Here is a 19,787-nt window from a genome sequence, read left to right on the forward strand (position 1 = left end):
CTATAACCTCTGGAACTGTGTTTTGTGTGTTTGCCACAAACACAACAATACCATTCAGCCCATTAAATACAGGCTCATCTGCAGCCAGGACTGTACCAGTACCTGATTTGAGCACACACCACTGGGAGAAGTTGTACAGCAGAGTTGTACAGAAGAATCTATGTAGAGGAGGGAAGCTATTGTATCCAATTCCATAATACCTTCCTGACTAATTGTAATTACAGTTCTCTACCCAGAGGGTTGTGGAGGCTCAGTCGTTGAGTAAAATCAAGACAGAGATGGATAGATTTTTGGTTATTAAGGGAATCAAGGGATATGGGGACAGTGCAGGAAAGTGGAGAATAAGTAGAAGATCAGCCATGATCTTATTGAATGGTGGAGCAGGCTCAAAGGGCCAAATGGCCTATTCCTGCTCCTATTTCTTATGTTATATACTTTGAAACAATTTTTTTTTGTTAAGCTGTAGGTCCTATGAAAGTCGTTCGCTTTAGTGATCAGGAGCTTTTTCATGTCCATTAATGTTCTCTTTTATAAACAGTTTAAAGGAATTATTAAATGCCTTATTGTGTTTATATGCATCAGCTGCTCTTAGGTGACGTTCGCGAGAAGTTGTGGTTTGTTGAGAAGTTTATTGAAAAGTTATTTATTTTAAATCAATTTGTAACAGGTGCTTGATTAACCCAGTTACTTTACTAGATCTGTTATACAAATAATGTAGTGAGCTTGGAGATGGTGCACGTGCTGTTGAGTACTATTTGATTAAACATTTTCATTGCAACATTTTGTGACGTGGCCCATTTATAGACCACTATACTGTGTCGTTTATACTGGGATGTGGAGTTGCATTGCTAACTGCAACTCAATGAAATCTTTATACTGTATTGGTGAGGCTATCATGGGAAAAGGCCCAATACAGAGGTTAAGTACTTCCCCACAATGAGGCAAGGAAGGAAAATCAAAGGACAATTAACTACAGAATAGTCTCATTCACTTCACAATAGTGGGGAAAAAAGAGTTGCAGTGGCCCGATAGCAGGTCTGTTGGACACTCTCGTGCCGATGGAATGCTGTGGGGTGCAGAGGGAACCTAATTGATGAGGGGAGAATACTTTCCAAATACGCATCAAACTCTTCTTTAAAAAAATACTTTTTTAAGTGTCATTTTTTTCCTTGCAAATCCCCCATATTTTCCCTGCTGCTTAGAAGACAAGCAGTCGGCCTGCTCCCAGATCATTAGTCACCCACCACATACCATTTTACTCTCCTCTATGAGTTGTCTTCCCCCTCACAGGGAGATACCATATCTTATGCTCAGTACCACCCCACCCAGCATTGCTCAGATCACAAACTGAGTGCAACAAGGATTGAACCTACTCTGATCAGAACTCCATTGGCTGTTAGTGCTCGGGCCATCATAAATCAAATGTCCTTATAAGTTATCACCTAAAATAGTTTGGCCAACATTCCTCTCTCAACCAACATCATCAAAACATTGATATATTGGCTCATGCATCTCATTGCTTTTTGTAGATCTTGCTGTGTGCAAAATGGCAGTGGTGGGCCATAGGACGTAATCTGCCAGATTCAGATTTCCACAGTTAACTCTTTAATTGATGGTAACAAGTGTTGCTGACCATGGACTCGGCAGCTATCAGTTTTGAGGTCCACGGATTCAGCCATGGTTGGTTGCACTCTTGCCTCTGAGCCAGAAGGTCGTGGGTTGAAGATCCCACTCCAGGGTCTTGAGCCCATAATCCAGGCTGCGATTCAGTGCAGTACTGACGGAGTGTTGCAGTGTCGGAAATGCCATCTTTCAGATGAGATGCTGAACCGAGGCACCATCTGCTCTCTCAGGAGGACGTAAAAGATGCCACGGCACTATTTTGCAGATGAGCTCTCCCCAGTGTCCTGGCTAACATTTAACCCTCAGCCAGCATCACTATAATAGATTATCTGGTCATTATCTCATTGCTGTGCGCATTTTGGCTGCCATGTTTCCTACATTACAACACTGACTGCACTTTAGAAAAGTACTTCATTGGCTGTAAAGCGCTTTGGGGTGTTTTGAGGTTGTGAAAGGCGTTATATAAATGTAAGTCTTTCTTTTTGAGGAAGGGCCTAAGGCCTGAAGCGCTGACTGCTGCTGTTTTTCCACGGATGCTGTCTTACCTGCTGAGTATTTCCAGCTTTTACTGTTTTTATTTTCATATTTCCAGCATCTGTGGTATTTTGTTTTTGTTCTTATTTGCTCAGAAACTATTGCCTGGACAGCTTCCAAAGTCAAACCTGCAGAACAGCTTCATGGCAAATTTGTCTGTCATAGTGAATCAGGTTTTTCTTTGCTAACAAAAAGGATATTTTTTTTTTGGTGGGGGGACAGCTGCAGCAAAGTAAATGGATTGAAGGTTCAAATAGCAGAGCAATAGATATAACTGAAACCACACAAACCAATTAACATTTAATTGGACTGTCAAAGACTGGCATCCGCCATGCTCTCTTGAACCACTCCACCTTTACAGAGTTTATAGCACCCGTGAGACTGGATAAATCTGCTTACAATGTACATTACCTGAACAGGTATATATCATTGTCACTTAACAATGACCATTAGCATGCATGACTAGGTCATCAGGATGCCGCAATAATGAGACAACATTACATATCAATGTCATTAGATAGAAGTACTCCAGAAAAAGTCACATTGACCTCACCATATTGATGTTTATAATGACTACATGAGTGTGATTGTCCGATAGCTGATGGTGGTAGGAAAGGTTCCCTGTCACCAGTTCAAACCTGGAAAATGTGTGCAGTGGAATGTGGCAATGTGGGGAAAAGTGCTAATGCCCAATTCACCGCAATCTAATAGCAGATAATGTAGTGGTCTGCCAAATTTTTTCCAGCCACTATGAAACCAGTCACATTTCCTATACAACATCTGAGTACAATGTTCATCTTAACTAGAAACAGGATTGTGGGTAGAATTTAAGAGTTCCCAATTTCCAATTAACAATGTAAATTGGGTCTTAGGCAAATATTAATACAGGTATTGTCATTCAAGACTTGATTGGCAGTCTTTCTGTGTTTTAATTTCCCCCATTTTTTCAACTTTTTCCCTGTTTGCACCTCTCACCACTTCATCTATTCACATGTTCTTCATTTCTTTAATGTCTTTAATGTTTAACCTTTATAAATCACTGATTAGGCCCCAGCTGGAGTATTGTGTCCAATTCTGCACACCACACTTTAGGAAGGATGTCAAGGCCTTAAAGAGGGTGCAGAGGAGAATGGTACCAGGGATGAAAGACTTCGGTTATGTGGAGAGACTAGAGAAGCTGGGATTGTTCTCCTTACAGCAGAGAGGGTTAGGGAAAATTTAATGGAGATGTTCAAAATCATGAAGGGTTTTTATAGAGTAAATAAGAAGAAACTGTTTCCAGTATCAGAAGGGTTGATAACCAGAGGACACAGATTTAAGATAATTGGGAAAAGAACCAGAGACGAGATAAGGAGAATTTTTTTACTCAGCGAGTTATGATCTGGAGTGCACTGCCTGAAAGGGTGGTGGAAGCAGATTCAATAATACCTTTCAAAAGGGTATTGAATAAATACTTGAAGGGGAAAAATTTGAAGGACTATGTGGAAAGGGCAGGAGAGTGGGACGAATTCCAAGAGCCGGCATAGGCACAATGAGCTGAATTATCCCCTTCTGTGCTCTGTTATTCTATGATTCTTCCTATTGCCTGACCTGAGATGATCTTTTACATCATTTAAGAATATTCTGCTCTTCTTTTAAACAGGTTACAGGCCATTCAAATGATTCTTCCATTTGTTGCTTAGAGTATTTATTTGTTATTTCCCTTTCTTCATTCCCCTTTTTTCTGATTCTATGTAACCGCCTGCTCAGCTGTCATTTTTTAGTTCTTCTGTCTGTTCTCTCCACAGATGCCGACTGACCTGCTATGTGTTTCCAGCATCTTGTATTTTTGTGTCAGGTTATCAGCATTTGTGGTTTACTTCACCGTTTATTTATATATTGAGTTTATTTTCTGCAGACTCTGAGGTTAACACCAAATTATTGCACTGCTGTTATCAATCCAACACATGGTGCTTATGGAATACTGATTCTCCACCTTCCTCATTCTCTTGGAAACCACATGGTTTGTTCATAATGATTTTGGAGAGGTCACATACCTGTTGCACGTGCTGCAAAACCTGCAGGTAGTTGTGGCCTGGAGCTAGTAAAATACAAAATAAGTGCAATTAGGATATAAACTAGAAACAAATTACAGTTATTCACTGTCAATAAGTTTTATGAAAACCCAAGAAGTGATTGCTAAAATAGAAAAGTAATATCAAAAGGAATTGGTTAATATCTGTTTGAGAATGGTATTAGAGGTAATAAAAATAGATTTTGACTGACATGATCAAATAATCCATGGGACACAATGGTTGTTGAGGCCAGTTGGGAAAGAAAGTTATCTGTGGAGGGTCACAGGCCAAGGAATGAATAGTGAAAATGTGAGGGTGGATGATTATTCTGCAGTTTGGTTTGATTACCTTTGGAATCAAGGAACAGGCGCAGGGGCACGTTTGCATAGCGTAAGATGAGGGGGATGAGAAAATTGTATAATAATTAAAAATGAACACATAAAAGAACCTACCCAGCAGCTGTAAAGGCTCGGTTTGAGGGATGAGATTGTTTTAATTTTTTTTTTAATCTTGCTGTCTTCCAGTAAATAACTGTACTTACTCCAAAGTATTTCCTGTGCTTTTTAAAGCCAATTACTGTACTTGTCAAATAAATAGTGTTAGTATCACACCGTTTAACTTACAAGTTCTTTGATGTCGAGTTGAAATATTTCCTGATTGGCTAGTGAAAGGAGCACCACCCCACATAATCCCAGGTACGCTTACGCACAACGGTGCGCCCCTGGGATCAGTGGGCCACTACGCTGCGTGCAACTCCGCAGCGTTTCAAAGCAACTTCTCGAAGGGGGGTTTGCAGCAGGTAAGTGCAGATCCCGTTTGGAGGTCGGCGGCGTACTCCTTAGCTACGCCGCCAACCGCAAATTCAGGGCCAATGAAACTCAAACTGTGTAAAAAGGTGGGTTTTGTCCTGATCCAATTGAAACAATATAATTCAGGCCACTGCCCCAGATTTACAGTCCTCCCCAGTAGAAGCCCATTAGCTCTCATGCTATGCTTTATATTACCTCCCCTATAGGAAGCCATACCTCCAATTAAGTTAGCTTGGTTCCCTTTCGTCTGGGCCCTCCACATCTCTGATGAAATGGTTCCTTTGAAATTGTACTTCATCGTATTTCTGGCCAGATTGTAAAATGTCGTTCTGATGAGTTCATTTGCTGCTTGTGTCTCCATGTGTTTTACATTGCATGTGTCAAATTTGATTTTTAGATTAATAGAAAGCGATGCAATTTTTTTTCATATTTCCAAAGTAATATTTTAAATTTAGTGTTTGAAAACTGAGTTAACGTGGAGGATTGCAGTGTGACGACAGCAGATCAAGCACCTGGACAATACTGAGTAGTTTAAAACATTTTCAGCAGTTGTGGCACTGCAGTAATCTCAGTGTTGTATTAAAATGACCATAGTTTTTTTTCCCCCGGTGGGTGGGTGATTCTATTATGTGTTTTCCCCACCTCTTAGGATGGGCAAGGCTGCTTAAACTCACTACCCACCACTCTCCATTTACAGTAATTCTGAAGAGAAAGCGGCATTTTATGAAAGGTTTACTGCAGTAAATATACTTTGATGTGAAATATATATCAATGTACTCACTAGTGGGAAACATGCTGAGTGAACCACAGAAAAAGTCCAATAAACTGTAACGAGTTCAAAAAGAGTGGGATAGATTTATATAACAATATAGTGGTGAGAACATTTTGTTTGGGCATTGTAGCCTTGAGCTCTTCATTACCATCCTTCACTTGGTCCAGAAAGTAATCTTTACCTTAGGGCCAATAATCCCCATAAATCCCTCCATGAAACAATGAGTTGTAAAATAAAGTCCATCTTAGCAAATGCAGTAATTTTTGCCTTGCAAGCCAGAAATGCCCCCCTTGGCCCAAGTACTCCTTAACTGAAAAGCTGGATTATTCTTTGACTTGTGTGATGATTCACGGGTATTATCAGCCAGAAAGAAAAATAGAATGATATCGTTGCAGGTTAATAAAGATCAATGCAGTGTGATAAATCAAACTGGGGGATTAATCTTTTACAATATGCAGTAAGAAAATATTCCGGTGTGGGAGTCTATGAACGGTGATATAGGTTATTGATTTATCTGCAATAAGTACAACTCAATTTACAAAATAAACAGCAATACCTACAAACTCAACTTTTTTTAACCTTAGCTGTTAATCTCCTCCACACACTTCTAAATAAGTGCAGCACTTTTGTTGTTTGTGTTGGATTTCTAAAGGTGGAGCTATACAGGAACAGTAGAAGAGGTTTTTTGATGATGGTTTTATCTTCAGCAGAACAGGGGAGTGGGGCTAATTGAATAACTCTTTCAAAGAGCTGGCACAGGCATCCTGGACCAAATGTCCTCCTTCTGGGCTGTAAGATTCTATGGCCCCGATATTTATGGGGAGATGGGGAGGGTGCGGAGGCACGGAAATAACGGGAGGGAGGAGTTCCTGCTGAATTTAATGGCAAGACTGCATTTGCAATTTTTTACTCAGTTTCCCACCTAATAGGATTGAAGGGTGGCTATCAGCCAGGTGGGAAAGCCAGTGGTAGAAAGCTAAAGCTGAGGGCCAGTGGGGACTGTTCCAGCAAATGGGTTGGGGGGGGGGGGTGGGGTGGCGTGGGTGGGGGCTCTGTGTGCCATGGTGAGGAGGAGGGAGAGAGGGAGGGAGATCATGGAGGGCCAGCTGATCCTGGAGAGGGAGAGATTGCGGCAGAAGGTTAAAATCCCCCTTACGATTCTATAAATTGAACATTAATATATGATCTAATCACTAATATTATCCTTGTATGTAATGAGATACATTTCATTTCTAGTGTGTATCGACACCAACATTGATCTAAAGCACCATGATACCATGGTTGCCATTTCATAGCAAAGGCTAGTACCAATTAATGAAATTAATTTAAATATTTTTGCAACATCTGTTCATTCTATCATTCTGTCCCTCCGGCACTGGAGTAGAATGACTGCAGTTTGTTCTTGGTGTTTTAGTGACCTATCTGCCCATCTCCCATTTTACTTTTAAGCATTGCTAATGACTGGAGGTACTTAGAACCCCAGTCTTGTCTAGATCAAGTATCTATCATTTCTTATTTTTATTACAAGAGTGGCAATATGTTGCTATGTTGACATATTTCCAAACAGCTTCTTTCAATGTCACCAGTCTGAAGGTAAGGAAAAATAAGAATCAATAGCATTGTTGATGTTTGGATGCAACCATAACAAGGCTTTTGCTTGACCCAATACTCCTTCATTGTGATATGGGTATCCTGTGGTCCCGGCAATAGGTGAGGGGGAAAGACTGCATTGTAAACCTAAGCAACGCAAGCCCAAACAGAGATACCTGAGGCTGGCCCAAAATTGGGCCTTAGGCCTCTTCCAACTATGGGCTGCCTGCGGAGGCACAACAGGGGCCAGCAGCTCGCCCGGAATATTTATATGAAGCCCGAGGCCCAATTTCGGGCTAGCCTTTGCCCGCTGTGATACGAGTTTTGGCCCGAAAATTGCACAATGTTGCCAGGAACCCATTTTTAAATTGACTATTCAAAATCAATAACTACAACAACAACTTGAACTTAAACACAATCTTTAATACAGAAAAAATGTTCCAAAGGCACTTTGCAGAGGTGTAAGACAAACAAATGGATGGTGATCCAAAGGAGGTTAATTGATCTTGGTCACAGTGGTGGGTTTTAAGGAGATTTTATTGCCCATCCCTAATTGCCCTTGAGAAGGTGGTGGTGAGCCGCCTTCTTAAACCGCAGTCCGTGTGGTGAAGGCACTCCTACAGTGCTGTTAGGGAGGGAGTTCCAGGACTTTGACCCAGCGACGATGAAGGAACAGCGATATACTTCCAAGTCAGGATGGTGTGTGACTTGAAGGGGAACTTGGAGGTGATGGTGCCCTTGTCCTTCTAGATGGTAGAGGTTTGGGTTTGGGAGGTGCTGTCAAAAAAGCCTTGTTGAGTTGCTGCAATGCATCTTGTAGATGGTACACACTGCAGGCATGGTGCGCCGGTGGTGGAGGGAGTGAATGTTTAAGGTGGTGGATGGGGTGCTGCTTTGTCCTGGATGGTGTCGACCTTCTTGCGTGTTGTTGGAGCTCATCCAGGCAAGTGGAGAGTACTCCATCACACTCCTGAATTGTGGAAAACATTTGGGGAGTAAGGAGGTGAGTCACCCGCCGCAGAATACCTAGCCTCTGACCTGGTCTTGTAGCCACAGTATATATGTGGCTGGTCCAGTTAAGTTTCTGGTCAATGGTGACCCCCAGGATGTTGATGGTGCAGGATTTGGCGATGGTAATGCTGTTGAATGTCAAGGGGCGGTGGTTAGATGCTCTCTTGTTGGAGATAGTCATTGCCTGGCACTTGTGTGGCGCGAATGTTACTTGCCACTTATCAGCCCAAGCCTGAATGTTGTCCTGGTCTTGCTGCATGCAGGCACAGACATTTTTTTTATTCATTTACAGGATGTGTCGATGGCAAGGATGGCATTTATTGTGCATTCTTAATTGCCCTTGAGAAGGTGGTGGCAAGCTGCCTTCTTGAATGGCTGCAGACCGTGTGGTGAAGGTACTCCCACAGTGACTTTGTTGTAGCAGTTTTGTACAACTGAGTGGCTTGCTAGACCATTTGAGAAGGCAGTTAAGAGTCAACCACATTGACGTGGGACTGGAGTCACATGTAGGCAGACCAGGTAAGAATGACAGATTTCATTCTTAAAGGGCATTAGTGAACCAGATGGGTTTTTTACGACAATCCGGTAGTTTCATGGTCATCATTATACATCATCTGATACTAGCTTTTACATTCCAGATTTATTTAATTAACTGTATTTAAATTCCCCAGCTTGAGTTTGAACTCACAACTCTGGATCATTAGTCCTCTGGATTACTATTCCAGTAACATAACCACTCTGCTACTGTTCCTTCAATAGCTGAGGAGTTGTGAATGGAACTGAACACTGTGCAATCATCAGCGAACATCCCCACTTCTGACCCGATAATGGTGGGAAGGTCATTGATGAAGCAGCTGAAGATGGTTGGGCGTAGGACACTGCCCTGAGGAACTCCTGCAGCGATGTTCTGGGGCTGAGATGATTGGCCTCCAACAATCACAGCCATCTTCCTTTGTGCTAGGTATGACTCCAGCCAGTGGAGAGTTTTCCCCCTGATTCCCATTGACTTCAGTTTTACTAGGGCTCCTTGACACCACACTCGGTCAAATGCTGCCTTGATGTCAAGGGCAGTCACTCTCACCTCACCTCTGGAATTCAGCTCTTTTGTCCATGTTTGGACCAAGGCTGTAATGAGGCCTGGAGCCAAGTGGTCCTGGTGGAGCCCAAACTGAGCATCAGTCAGCAGGTTATTGGTGAGTAAGTGCCGCTTCATAGCACTGTCAATGACACATTCCATCACTTTGCTGATGATTGAGAGTAGACTGATGGGGCGGTAATTGGCCGGATTGGATTTGTCCTGGAGAGAAGGAGGTCAAGAGGTGAAGTATGGGTCTAAGCGGCTGAACGCACAATCACCAGTGGTGGTGTAAAGGGAAGGGCCGATGCGTAAGAGGCCAGACTCAGAGGAAGAGAGAATTCGGGGGAGGGGGACTGAAGTGTTAGAGAGCTACAGAGATAGGAAGGGGAAAGATCATGGAGGAATTTGAACACATGGAGGAGAATTTTAAATTTATGGCACTGGAGTACCAGTAGCCAATGTACGTTAGCAAGAACTGGGGTGACGAGCTAATCAGGCATGGTGCAGAATAGAATATGAGCAGTAGAGTTTTGTATGAGCTGACTTTACGTGGGGTGAAGGAAGGGAGTTCAAGCTGGAGAACATTGGTATAGTTGAGTCTGAAGTTGGCAGCGGCATGAGTGAGGGTTTAAGATGTATATGAGCTGAAGTAGAGGCGGAACCAGGTAATGTTATGAAGGTGGAAGTAGTCAACTTTTGTGATAGAGAGGATATGGGCTCAAAAGATCTGCTCAGGGTCCAATGAAATGCCAAGATTGAATCATAGAATCATAGAAATTTATGACACAGAAGGAGGCCATTTGGCCCAATGTGTCTGTGCCGGCTGAAAAAGAGCTATCCAGCCTAATCCCACATTCGAGCTCTTGTTCCATAGCCCTGTAGATTACGGCACTTCAAGTGCATATCCGAGTACCTTTTAAATGCAATGAGGTTTCTGCCTCTACCACCCTTTCAGGCAGTAAGTTCCAGAGCTCCACCGCCCTTTACGTGAAAAACATTCTCCTCAACTCCCCTTAAATCCTTCTACCAATTACTTTAAATCTATGTCCCCTGGTTATTCACCTCTCTGCTAAGGGAAATAGGTCACTATCCACTCTATCTGGGCCCCTTATAATTTTATACACCTCAATTAGGTCTCCACTCAGCCTCCTCTGTTTCAAAGAAAACAACCCCATCCTATCTAATCTTTCCTCATAACTAAAATTCCCCAGTCCTGGCAACATCCTCATAAATCTTCCCTGTACCCTCCCTAGTGCATTCACATCTTTCCTGTAATGTGGTGACCAGAACTGTATGCAGTACTCTAGCTGTGGCCTAACTAGTGTTTTGTACAGTTCAAGCATAACCTCCCTGCTCTTATAAGAACATAAGAACAAAAGAATTAGGAGCAGGAGTGGGCCATACCATCCCTCGAGCCTGCTCCGCCATTCTATAAGATCATGGCTGATCCTCAACCTTAACTCCACATTCCCATCAGATCCCCATATCCCTTGATTCCCCTAAAGACCAAAAATCTATCTATCTCAGCTTTGAATGTTCTCAGCGATTCAGCATCCACAGCCATTTGTGGTAGAGAATTCCAAAGATTCACAACCCTCTGAGTGAAGAAATTGCTCCTCATCTCAGTCTTAAATGGCTGACCCTTATCCTGAGACTCTGGTGGCGATTTTGCCAGCCCTGGGGAGGCGGGCTTGGATGCGGGACTACCGGGAAAATGGCGGAATCTGGGGGCGGGTACCCATCCCGCCCCCAGCCCACCTCCGTGCCATCTTCCCAGGAGGCGGGTACACAACCCGCGCTGGGTCCCGTCTCCTCGAGGCAGGAAGGGGATTAGTGCCAATTAACTGCCTGTTAATAGGTAGTTAACAGGCAGTTTTTTTGAGAATCCCCATTTTGAGCCCTGAAGTGTGGGCTTCCCGACGGCTCCGAACCTCGCCAGGGTCAGCGAGGCGGGCCATCGGTCTGCGGGGGTCAGAGGGGCCGAGATGTCCGGTGTTCAGGTGAGTGATGGGTGCATGTGTGGAGAGGTAAGTGTGTGAGGTGTGTATAAAGTGGTTTTAATAAGTTTTACTTACCTTTACTTCTTCCTGCAGGCTTCCTCCCTTCAGGTCTCGGGAGTCTGTCAGCTCACCGGCACAGAAAGCAGAATGGCCGCTGAACTGTCAAAAGCTGCAGCCTTCTGCTTTCTGCTCAGGAGAGCTCTCTAACTCAGCCTGAGTGACAGGACTGAACTTAGAAGACAGATTGTCAGTGTTTGACAGCTTCACAGAGCCGTCAAACGCTGACATTTCATCTGTCAAAAGCTCTTGACAGATGAAACGTCACTCGCTGACGTCACCTGTAACCGGTTTTCCCTTAATTGGCCTGCTAAGTCCGCTGGGTGGGCTTAACAAGGTCAATCAAGGGAAAATAGTGTGGGTTGGCCACAAGTTGATGGAGGCGGGACTAAAACCCAACAAGTGGGAGTCCTGCCTCCAAAAGCTCCCCCTTGATAAAATCCAGCCCTATTTCCCCTAGTTCTAGACTCTCCAGCCAGGGAAACAACCTCTCAGCAGCCCCTCAGAACCTTATCCCATTACCATCTCCTTTTGCCTTGCACCATCAACCCTTTTGTCTCTTAATCTTTCCTGCCTTCCATTCCTATTACAGACCTTCCCTTTTGTTCTTTCCTCCTCTCCCCCCTCTCCCTGCCCCTACACTTGCTTAAGAACCTGTTCCATCTCCAGCTTTTTCCAATTCTGATGAAGGGTCATCGACCTGAAACGTTGACTCAGTTTCTCTCTCCACAGATGCTGCCTGACCTGCTGAGTATTTCCAGCATTTTCAGATTTCCAGCATCTGCAGTATTTTGCTTTTGTTCCCCTCAGAATCTTGTGTGTTTCAGTGAGATCACCTCTCATTCTTCTAAACTCCAGAGAATACAGGCCCAATCTACTCAATCTCTCCTCATAGGACAACCCTCTCATCCCAGGGACCAATCTAGTGAACCTTTGTTGCACCGCCTCTAAGGCATGTATGTCCTTTCTCAGAGAAGGAGACCAAAACTGTGCACAGTACTCCAGGTGTGGTCTCACCAAGGCCCTGTACAATTGTAGTAAGATGTCCTTCCTCTTATACTCCAACCCCCTTGCAATAAAGGCCGACATGCCATTTGCCTTCCTAATTGCTTGCTGTACCTGCATGCTAACTTTCTGTGTTTCCTGTACGAGGACACCTAAATCTCTCTGAACACCAACTTTTAATAGTTTCTCACCATTTAAAAAATATTCTGTTTTTCTATTCTTCCTACCAAAGTGAGTAACCTCACATTTCCCCACATTATACTCCATCTGCCATCTTACTGCCCACTCACTTAACCTGTCTATATCACTTTGCAGGCTCTTTGTGTCCTCCTCACAGCTTACTTTCCCACCTAGCTTTGTATTGTCAGAAAACTTGGATACATTGCACTCAGTCCTTTCATCTAAGTCATTAATATACTGCAGATTGTAAATAGCTGAGGCACTGATCCTTGCAGCATCCCACTAGTTACAGCCTGCCAAATGATCCGTTTATCCCTAGTCTCTGTTTTCTATCCCTTAAGCAATCCTCTATCCTTGCTAATATATTACCCCCACCCCTTATCTTGCATAGCAACCTTTTATGTGGTACCTTATCAAATGCCTTTTGGAAGTCCAAGTATACTGCATCCACTGGTTCCCCTTTATCTACCTTGATAGTTACATCCTCAAAAAACTCTAATACATTTGTTAAACATGATTTCCCTTTCATAAAATCATGTTGACTCTGCCTAATCATATTATGTTTTTCTAAGTGCCCTATAGGCTAACTGGCCTGTAGTTCCCTGTTTTCACTCTCCACACTTTCTTGAATAGCGGGGTTACATTTGCTACCTTCCAATCTGCTGTGACCATTCTAGAATCTAGGGAATTTTGGAAGATCACAACCAATGCATTCACTATCTCTGCAGCCACCTCTTTTAGAACCCTAGGATGTAGGCCATCAGGTCCAGGGGATTTGTCGGCTTTTAGTTCCATTAGTTTTCCAAGTACTTTTTCTCTACTGATATTAATTACTTTAAGTTCCTCGCCATCGTTAGCCCCTTGGTTCCCCTCTATTTTTGGTATGCTATTTGAGTCTTCTACTGTGAAGACGGATACAAAATATTTGTTTAAAGTCTCTGCCATTTCCTTATTCCTCATTATAAATTCTCATGTCTCAGCCTCTAGGCTTTCTGCAGTATTTAGCTCTCGGTATCAGACATAAGCTTCCGTTTTTTGCTTTATCCTACCCTGTATGCCCCTTGACATGCAGGGGGCTCTAGATGCGGGAGTCCTCTGAACCTTCACTATCTCCTCCTTGAATGCCTCCCACTGCTCTGACACTGATTTACCTTCAAATAGCTGTTTCCAGCCCATTTTGCTAAATCACATCTCAGCTTAGTAAAATTGGCCTTTCCCCAATTGAAAACTTTTACAACTGGTCTATCTTTGTCCTTTTCCATAACTACCGAAATCTATCTGAATTATGATCACTACCACCAAAATGCTCTCTCACTGATACCCCTTCCATCTGACCAGCTTCATTCCCTAAAGCTATGTCCAGAACCACCCTCTCCCTTGTTGGGATTGCTACATATGGCTAAAAATGTTCTCCTGAATACATTTTAAGAATTCTGCACTCTCTATACTTTTACACTGATTCTATTCCAATTAATATTAGGGTAGTTGAAATCCCCTCCTCTCACTGCCCTATTGGTTTTGTACCTTTCAGAAATTTGCCTACATATTTGCTCTTCTATCTCCCTCTGACTATTTGGGGGTCTATAGTACACTCCCAGCAGTGTGATTGCCCCTTTTTTATTCTTCAGTTCAACCCATATGGCCTCATTTGATGATCCTTCTAACATATCATCCTTCCTCACAGCTGTAATTGTTTCTTTAACCAATATTGCTATCCCCCATCCTTTTTCATCCCCCCTCTCTATCTCATCTGAAAACCCTGTTGAGCTGCCATTCCTGCCCTTCTTTCAGCCATGCTTCAGTAATAGCTATCATATAATACTTCCACGTGTCTGTGCGAATACAGCGGATGGGAAGAGAAGCCATTGTTAGAGATGCTCTGGCTATGACCGGATAAGTAGGAGTGGAACTATACAGGAGCAGTCCCACTGAGCTGGACAATTGAGAGATGTTGGAGGAGGATGAATTGGAGGAGGAAAGAGTTGGAATAAACGGGTCTTTTTCCGAGTGGCAGGCAGTGAATAGTGGGGTACCGCAGGAATTGGTGCTAGGACCCCAGCTATTCACAATATATATAAATGATCTAGACGAGGGAACTAGATGTAATATCTCCAAGTTTGCAGACAACACAAAGCTGGGTGGGCGTGTGTGCTGTGAGGAGGATGCAGAAAAACTCCAGTATGATTTGGACAGGTTGGGTGATTGGGCAGATGCATGGCAAATGCAGTATAATGTGGATAAATGCGAGGTTATCCACTTCGGTGGCAAAAACAGGAAGACAGATTATTATCTGAATGGCAATAGATTGGGAAAAGGGGAAGTGCAACGAGACCTGGGTGTCCTTGTGCACCAGTCACTGAAGGTAAGCATGCAGGTGCAGCAGGCGGTTAAGAAGACATTTAGGACTGAGATGAGGAGGAATTTCTTCACCCAGAGAGTGGTGAACCTGTGGAATTCTCTACCACACAAGGCAGTTGAGGCCAATTCATTAAATATATCCAAGAAGGAGTTAGATATATTTCTTAAGGCTAAAGGGATCAAGGGATATGGGGAGAAGGCAGGGACAGGGTACTGAATTTGGATGATCAGCCATGATCTCATTAAATGGCAGAACACAGGGGGTTGCAGAAGAGCTTGAGTGTGAGGAATTAGAGGGGGGCAGAGACATGGAAGTCAGGGGTGGGGTGGGATCATGTGGAAAGGGAAAGGTTAGTGAGGGGCAGAAGGAGGGAGAAAGGGCAGCTCCTGGGCTAAAACTTAATGCAAGGAAGAGGCTGAAACAGCAGGGAGGGGTCAAACAGGAGGTGAAAAAGAGTCAGAGGCTGCAGGAAAAAGCAACAGCTGCCCGAAAAGTTGAGAAGGAGCATGAGAGGAGGGAAGAGCCAGAGATTAAATGATGGGGAGATTATCGGGCATGCTTCCCTTCTTTGGAGCCATGATTACATTGGTCTCGATTAATGTGAACGGACTGAGGGGTGAGAAGAAATTGCAGCAGTTGTTGCAGGGTTTTAAAGGTTCGGACTTGTTGTGTCTGCAAGAAATCTTTTGGGATGAGGATATTCTAGAAAGAGTTCAGAAGGTTTGGAAGGGAGAGGTGTTTGCAAGCTGTGCAAACAATAACTGTAGAGGGGTGGCTGTTTTGGTGAGTCCGTCCATAAAAGAGAACGTTGCCTTGGTGGACAGGACACTGAGGGGAGATTTTTATGGCTAAGGGTAAAAATGGAGGGATTTAATTGCGATCTCTTTAATATCTATGCACCGAACGACCATTGCAAGCATCGTGAGTTTTTTCAGGGGTTATTCACTGAAGCAGCAGAGGTGGAAAATTCTTGTATAGTGGGGGATTTTAATGTATTTTTATCTCGGATGGACATTTCAGGCCAGATGACCTTTAAGGATGATAACTCCAGAGGGATGATTGTAAAAATGATGGCAAATTTAAATTTGAGAGACTTATGGAGGGACCGGAACCCCATAAAAAGGGAGTTCTCCAGAGCAGGTTGGGTGGGTGATGTTTTAAAACAGAGCCGAATAGATTTTGTGTTAATACGGGAAGGGTTAAGTTCGGAGGTGATGGAGATTTATTATAAAAAAGTATTTTTTAGTGATCACTCGGCTTTGGTTCTTAGAATTAGGAACAGCAGAGTTAAGATCGGTTCAGGGGTGTGGATTTTAAACAATCAATACCTGAAAGAAATTGCTTATAAAGAAGGGATTATAAATATAATAAAGAATGCTCGGAAGGAACCTTTGTTCTTGAAAGAAAGAAGAGTTTGGTGGGGCAATTTCAAATATGAGGTAAATGTTTTTTCGGTACATTATGGGAAAAAGAGGGCGGCAGCTAACCGGCATCAAGAAGAGAATATAAACAAAAGGTTTATGGATGTCTGTAAAGCAGTTCACTGAGGGGATAAGGGAGCTGAGACTAAGTTCCAGGTGCTAAAGGAAGAGTGGGAATTATTGCAAGCTGAAAAATGCAAGGGGGCCATTCTCCGTGCAAAGGCTAGAGATGCATTGGAGGGCGAAAGATGCACTAGATATTTTCTAGAGCAAGCGAAGCTGAGACAGAGATTATCGTTAATTGAAGAGTTGAAGGTTGGGGAGAAGATCATTCATGAAAGGGGGGAGATTTTAGAGGCAGCTAGCAGCTTTTATCAAGAGTTATATACAAAAGAAGACATTTCCAATTTGGCGATGGAGAAGGTTACTGCTTTTATTGAAGGGGGTTTAAAGGAGGATGAGGGAAGCATGTGTAACAAAGAAGTAGGATTAGCGGAAATAAAAGTAGCAATAAGTGGAATGAAGGGGGGGAAAAGCACAGGGTCCGATGGACTAAGTGCAGAATTTTATAAAGAATTTTTTGAGATTTTAAGTCCATTGCTCTTAGAAGTTTTTAAGGAAATTAAAATTGAGGGAAGCCTGGCCCCATCTATGAGGAGAGGTATCATAAGCTTAGCTTATAAAAATAAAGGGGATAGATGGGATCTGAAGAATTGGAGGCCCATCTCATTATTAAATGTGGATTATAAGATCTTGGCGAGGGTTATGGCAAATCGTTTGAAGAAGGCGTTACCGGAGATAGTTTGGCCCTCTCAGTCCTATGGAGTCATAGGCCGGGACATCGCAGACTCTGTGGTCTCAATCCGAGATGCTACAGAGCTCATGGAAGAGAGTGGGAGGGAGGCTTATGTATTAAAGATAGATCAAGAGAAAGCCTTTGATAGGGTCTCTCATGAGTTTTTATTGAAGGTTTTGGAAACATTTGGTTTCAAGGAAAATTTCATTCAGTGGCTAAGGATTTTTTATTCAAACATATTTAGCTGCGTTAAATGTAATGGTTTTTTATCCAAGTATTTTCCGATACAGAGATCAGTGAGACATGGTTGTCCCCTGGCCCCATTGTTGTACACATTGGTAGCAGAACCATTAGCTTACATGATGCGAAAGAAACAAGGTGTAGTTGGGATTGTGGTCCCCAGTTCTGGGCTGGTGTCGGTGATACACCAATACGCAGATGACACAACCTTAACATTGAGAAATGGGGAGTCAGTGAGGAAAGCTATGGATGTAGTGGAGGAATTTTGTAGAGCCAGAGTGAATTATAGTAAGTCCCCATGCCTGGTTGCAGGGAGGGATAGGGGGGAATGGTTGGGGGAATGTCCCTTTAAGGTGGTGGAGGTTTTGGAAGTTCTGGGGGTGCATATGGGGTGCAAGAAAGACAGGGATGAAGTGGATCGATTAAATTGGGAACCGAAGGTTATGAAAATTAAAAAGATTTTGGGAAAATGGGAAAGAAGGTGGTTGAAAGTGCAAGGAAGAGCGACAGTGGTGTCTGCTCTTCTGCTATCTAAGCTATGGTACTTATTGACGGTGGAGGATATTCCTGAGTGGGTGGAAAAGTCCATCCAAGAGGCTTGTGTGAGGTTTTTATGGGAAGGGAAACCAGCCTTGGTGGCATACAATACCATCATTGGACGGAGAAATCAGGGAGGACGCAATTTTCCAAATATTGATTTGAAGAAGAAATCCTTTAGAATCAAATGGGTGAAGAGATTTCTTCAGAAGTCAAATACAAGTTTTTGGAAGAGTTGTTTTGAGCATTTTTTAAAACGAAGTGGGATAGGAGGGCAGGGGATATTGCATATGGAATACAATAATATGTTTTTGAAATCGATTAAACTTCTCCCTAGGTTTTATAAGGGGGTTGTAGAGACTTGGGCCCAATTTTTAAAGGGTGTGCAGTTTATGCCCCAGGGGGCTGAGGAATTTTTAGAACAGCCCTTATTTTTGAACAGGTGGGTCAACATCGAAGGAGAGGTTTTATTTATTCAAGCTTTTATAAAAGCTGGGATTATATGTGTGAAAGATGTATTATACGAGGTAATTCCAGGTTGGTTGCCGGAAGCGATAGTGAGGGTATTGGTGTGGGAGGAGGATCAGGAGGTAGAAGGAAAAGCAATAGGAATCATGTATGAGAAGATTGTGAGGGCAATGCCACAGGATTGGATGGAAGAAATAAATGCGGAAATCTCCAAAGGAAGTAAAATGCGTCCTGCTTTTCCAAGCTTTGTACTGGAGAAAGGGGGAGAGTTGGTCCAATTTGACAACTGTAATACTCGAGATTTCTATGAGGTATTCAGAGAATGGCGATTCAAGACACCTGCTGGTCAGGAGTTTTGGCAGAGTATATACCCACAGCTGGACTTTAACAGGATTTGGAAGGGAGTGTGGGCGAAATTTAAATGCCCAGAATGGATTGAACTGGATTTCAAATTGGCTCATAACCGAATTTTTACCATGACGCTCTTGTGCAAGATTGGACGAGTGGAGGCGGCAACTTGCCCAATGTGTGGGACACGGGATGAGACTCTGTCCCATTTCCTGGTGTTACGTCCGCGGTTAAATGACTTTAAGTACTATGTTCGACAGTTGTGTGAAGCTTTTTTGCTGGGTGGGGACCGAAGAGCGAGAATGGGAATCCCGTGGGACTCAATTTTGAGATGGGGATTGCAGGAGAGTCTGCCAGAGTCTAGCGGAGCGACAATTAATTTAATGTTCAGTTTGGCTAGATTCGTGATTGTGCAAAGAAGGAATGCTCTGTTTTTTAAGGGGAGGAGAATCAATCTAAAAGAGCATTTTAAATATAAGCTAAAAGATCATTATAAGGCTCTGTGGATGTTTTATTCAGAAAGGAATTTATGGACAGTATTTTACAACCAATTTTTAAAGTACAATCGATTAATATATGTTACAGGTGACAAATTAAACTTCAGGTTTTGATGTTAAAATGTGGTGGTGGAATGGCTGTGCAGAGCGGCAGAATTGATTTGTATCATACAATGTAATGATCACGATGTTGTAAATGTTCTTAATGTTCAATAAAGTATAATATAAAAGAAAAGTGGGTCGCACTCTTGCCTCTTGAGTCAGAAGGTCATGGGTTGAAATCCTACTCCAGAGACTTGTACACAAAAACCTAGCCTGACACTCCAGTACATTACCGAGGGATTGTTGGAGGTGCCGTCTTTTGGATGAGACGGTAAACTGAGGCTTCATCTGCTCCCTCAGATGGAT

General features: G+C 43.1%; 1 protein-coding gene across 2 annotated transcripts in view; it reads right to left on the reverse strand.

Annotated features, from left to right (window-relative positions):
- Positions 1-19,787, reverse strand: part of clnk (cytokine-dependent hematopoietic cell linker) — a 284,911-nt gene that overhangs the window by 230,415 nt on the left and 34,709 nt on the right. For both annotated transcript variants that reach the window (XM_085965255.1, XM_085965246.1), the window contains exon 3: positions 4,194-4,237. In XM_085965255.1, coding sequence (XP_085821381.1) covers positions 4,194-4,237 — 44 coding nt within the window. The remainder of the gene's footprint in view (positions 1-4,193; positions 4,238-19,787) is intronic.

Source organism: Somniosus microcephalus, chromosome 2 (genome assembly GCF_052327205.1).
Source record: "Somniosus microcephalus isolate GS21.2 chromosome 2, FLI_Smic_1.0, whole genome shotgun sequence".
In the NCBI taxonomy this organism is placed as follows: Eukaryota; Metazoa; Chordata; class Chondrichthyes; order Squaliformes; family Somniosidae; genus Somniosus; species Somniosus microcephalus.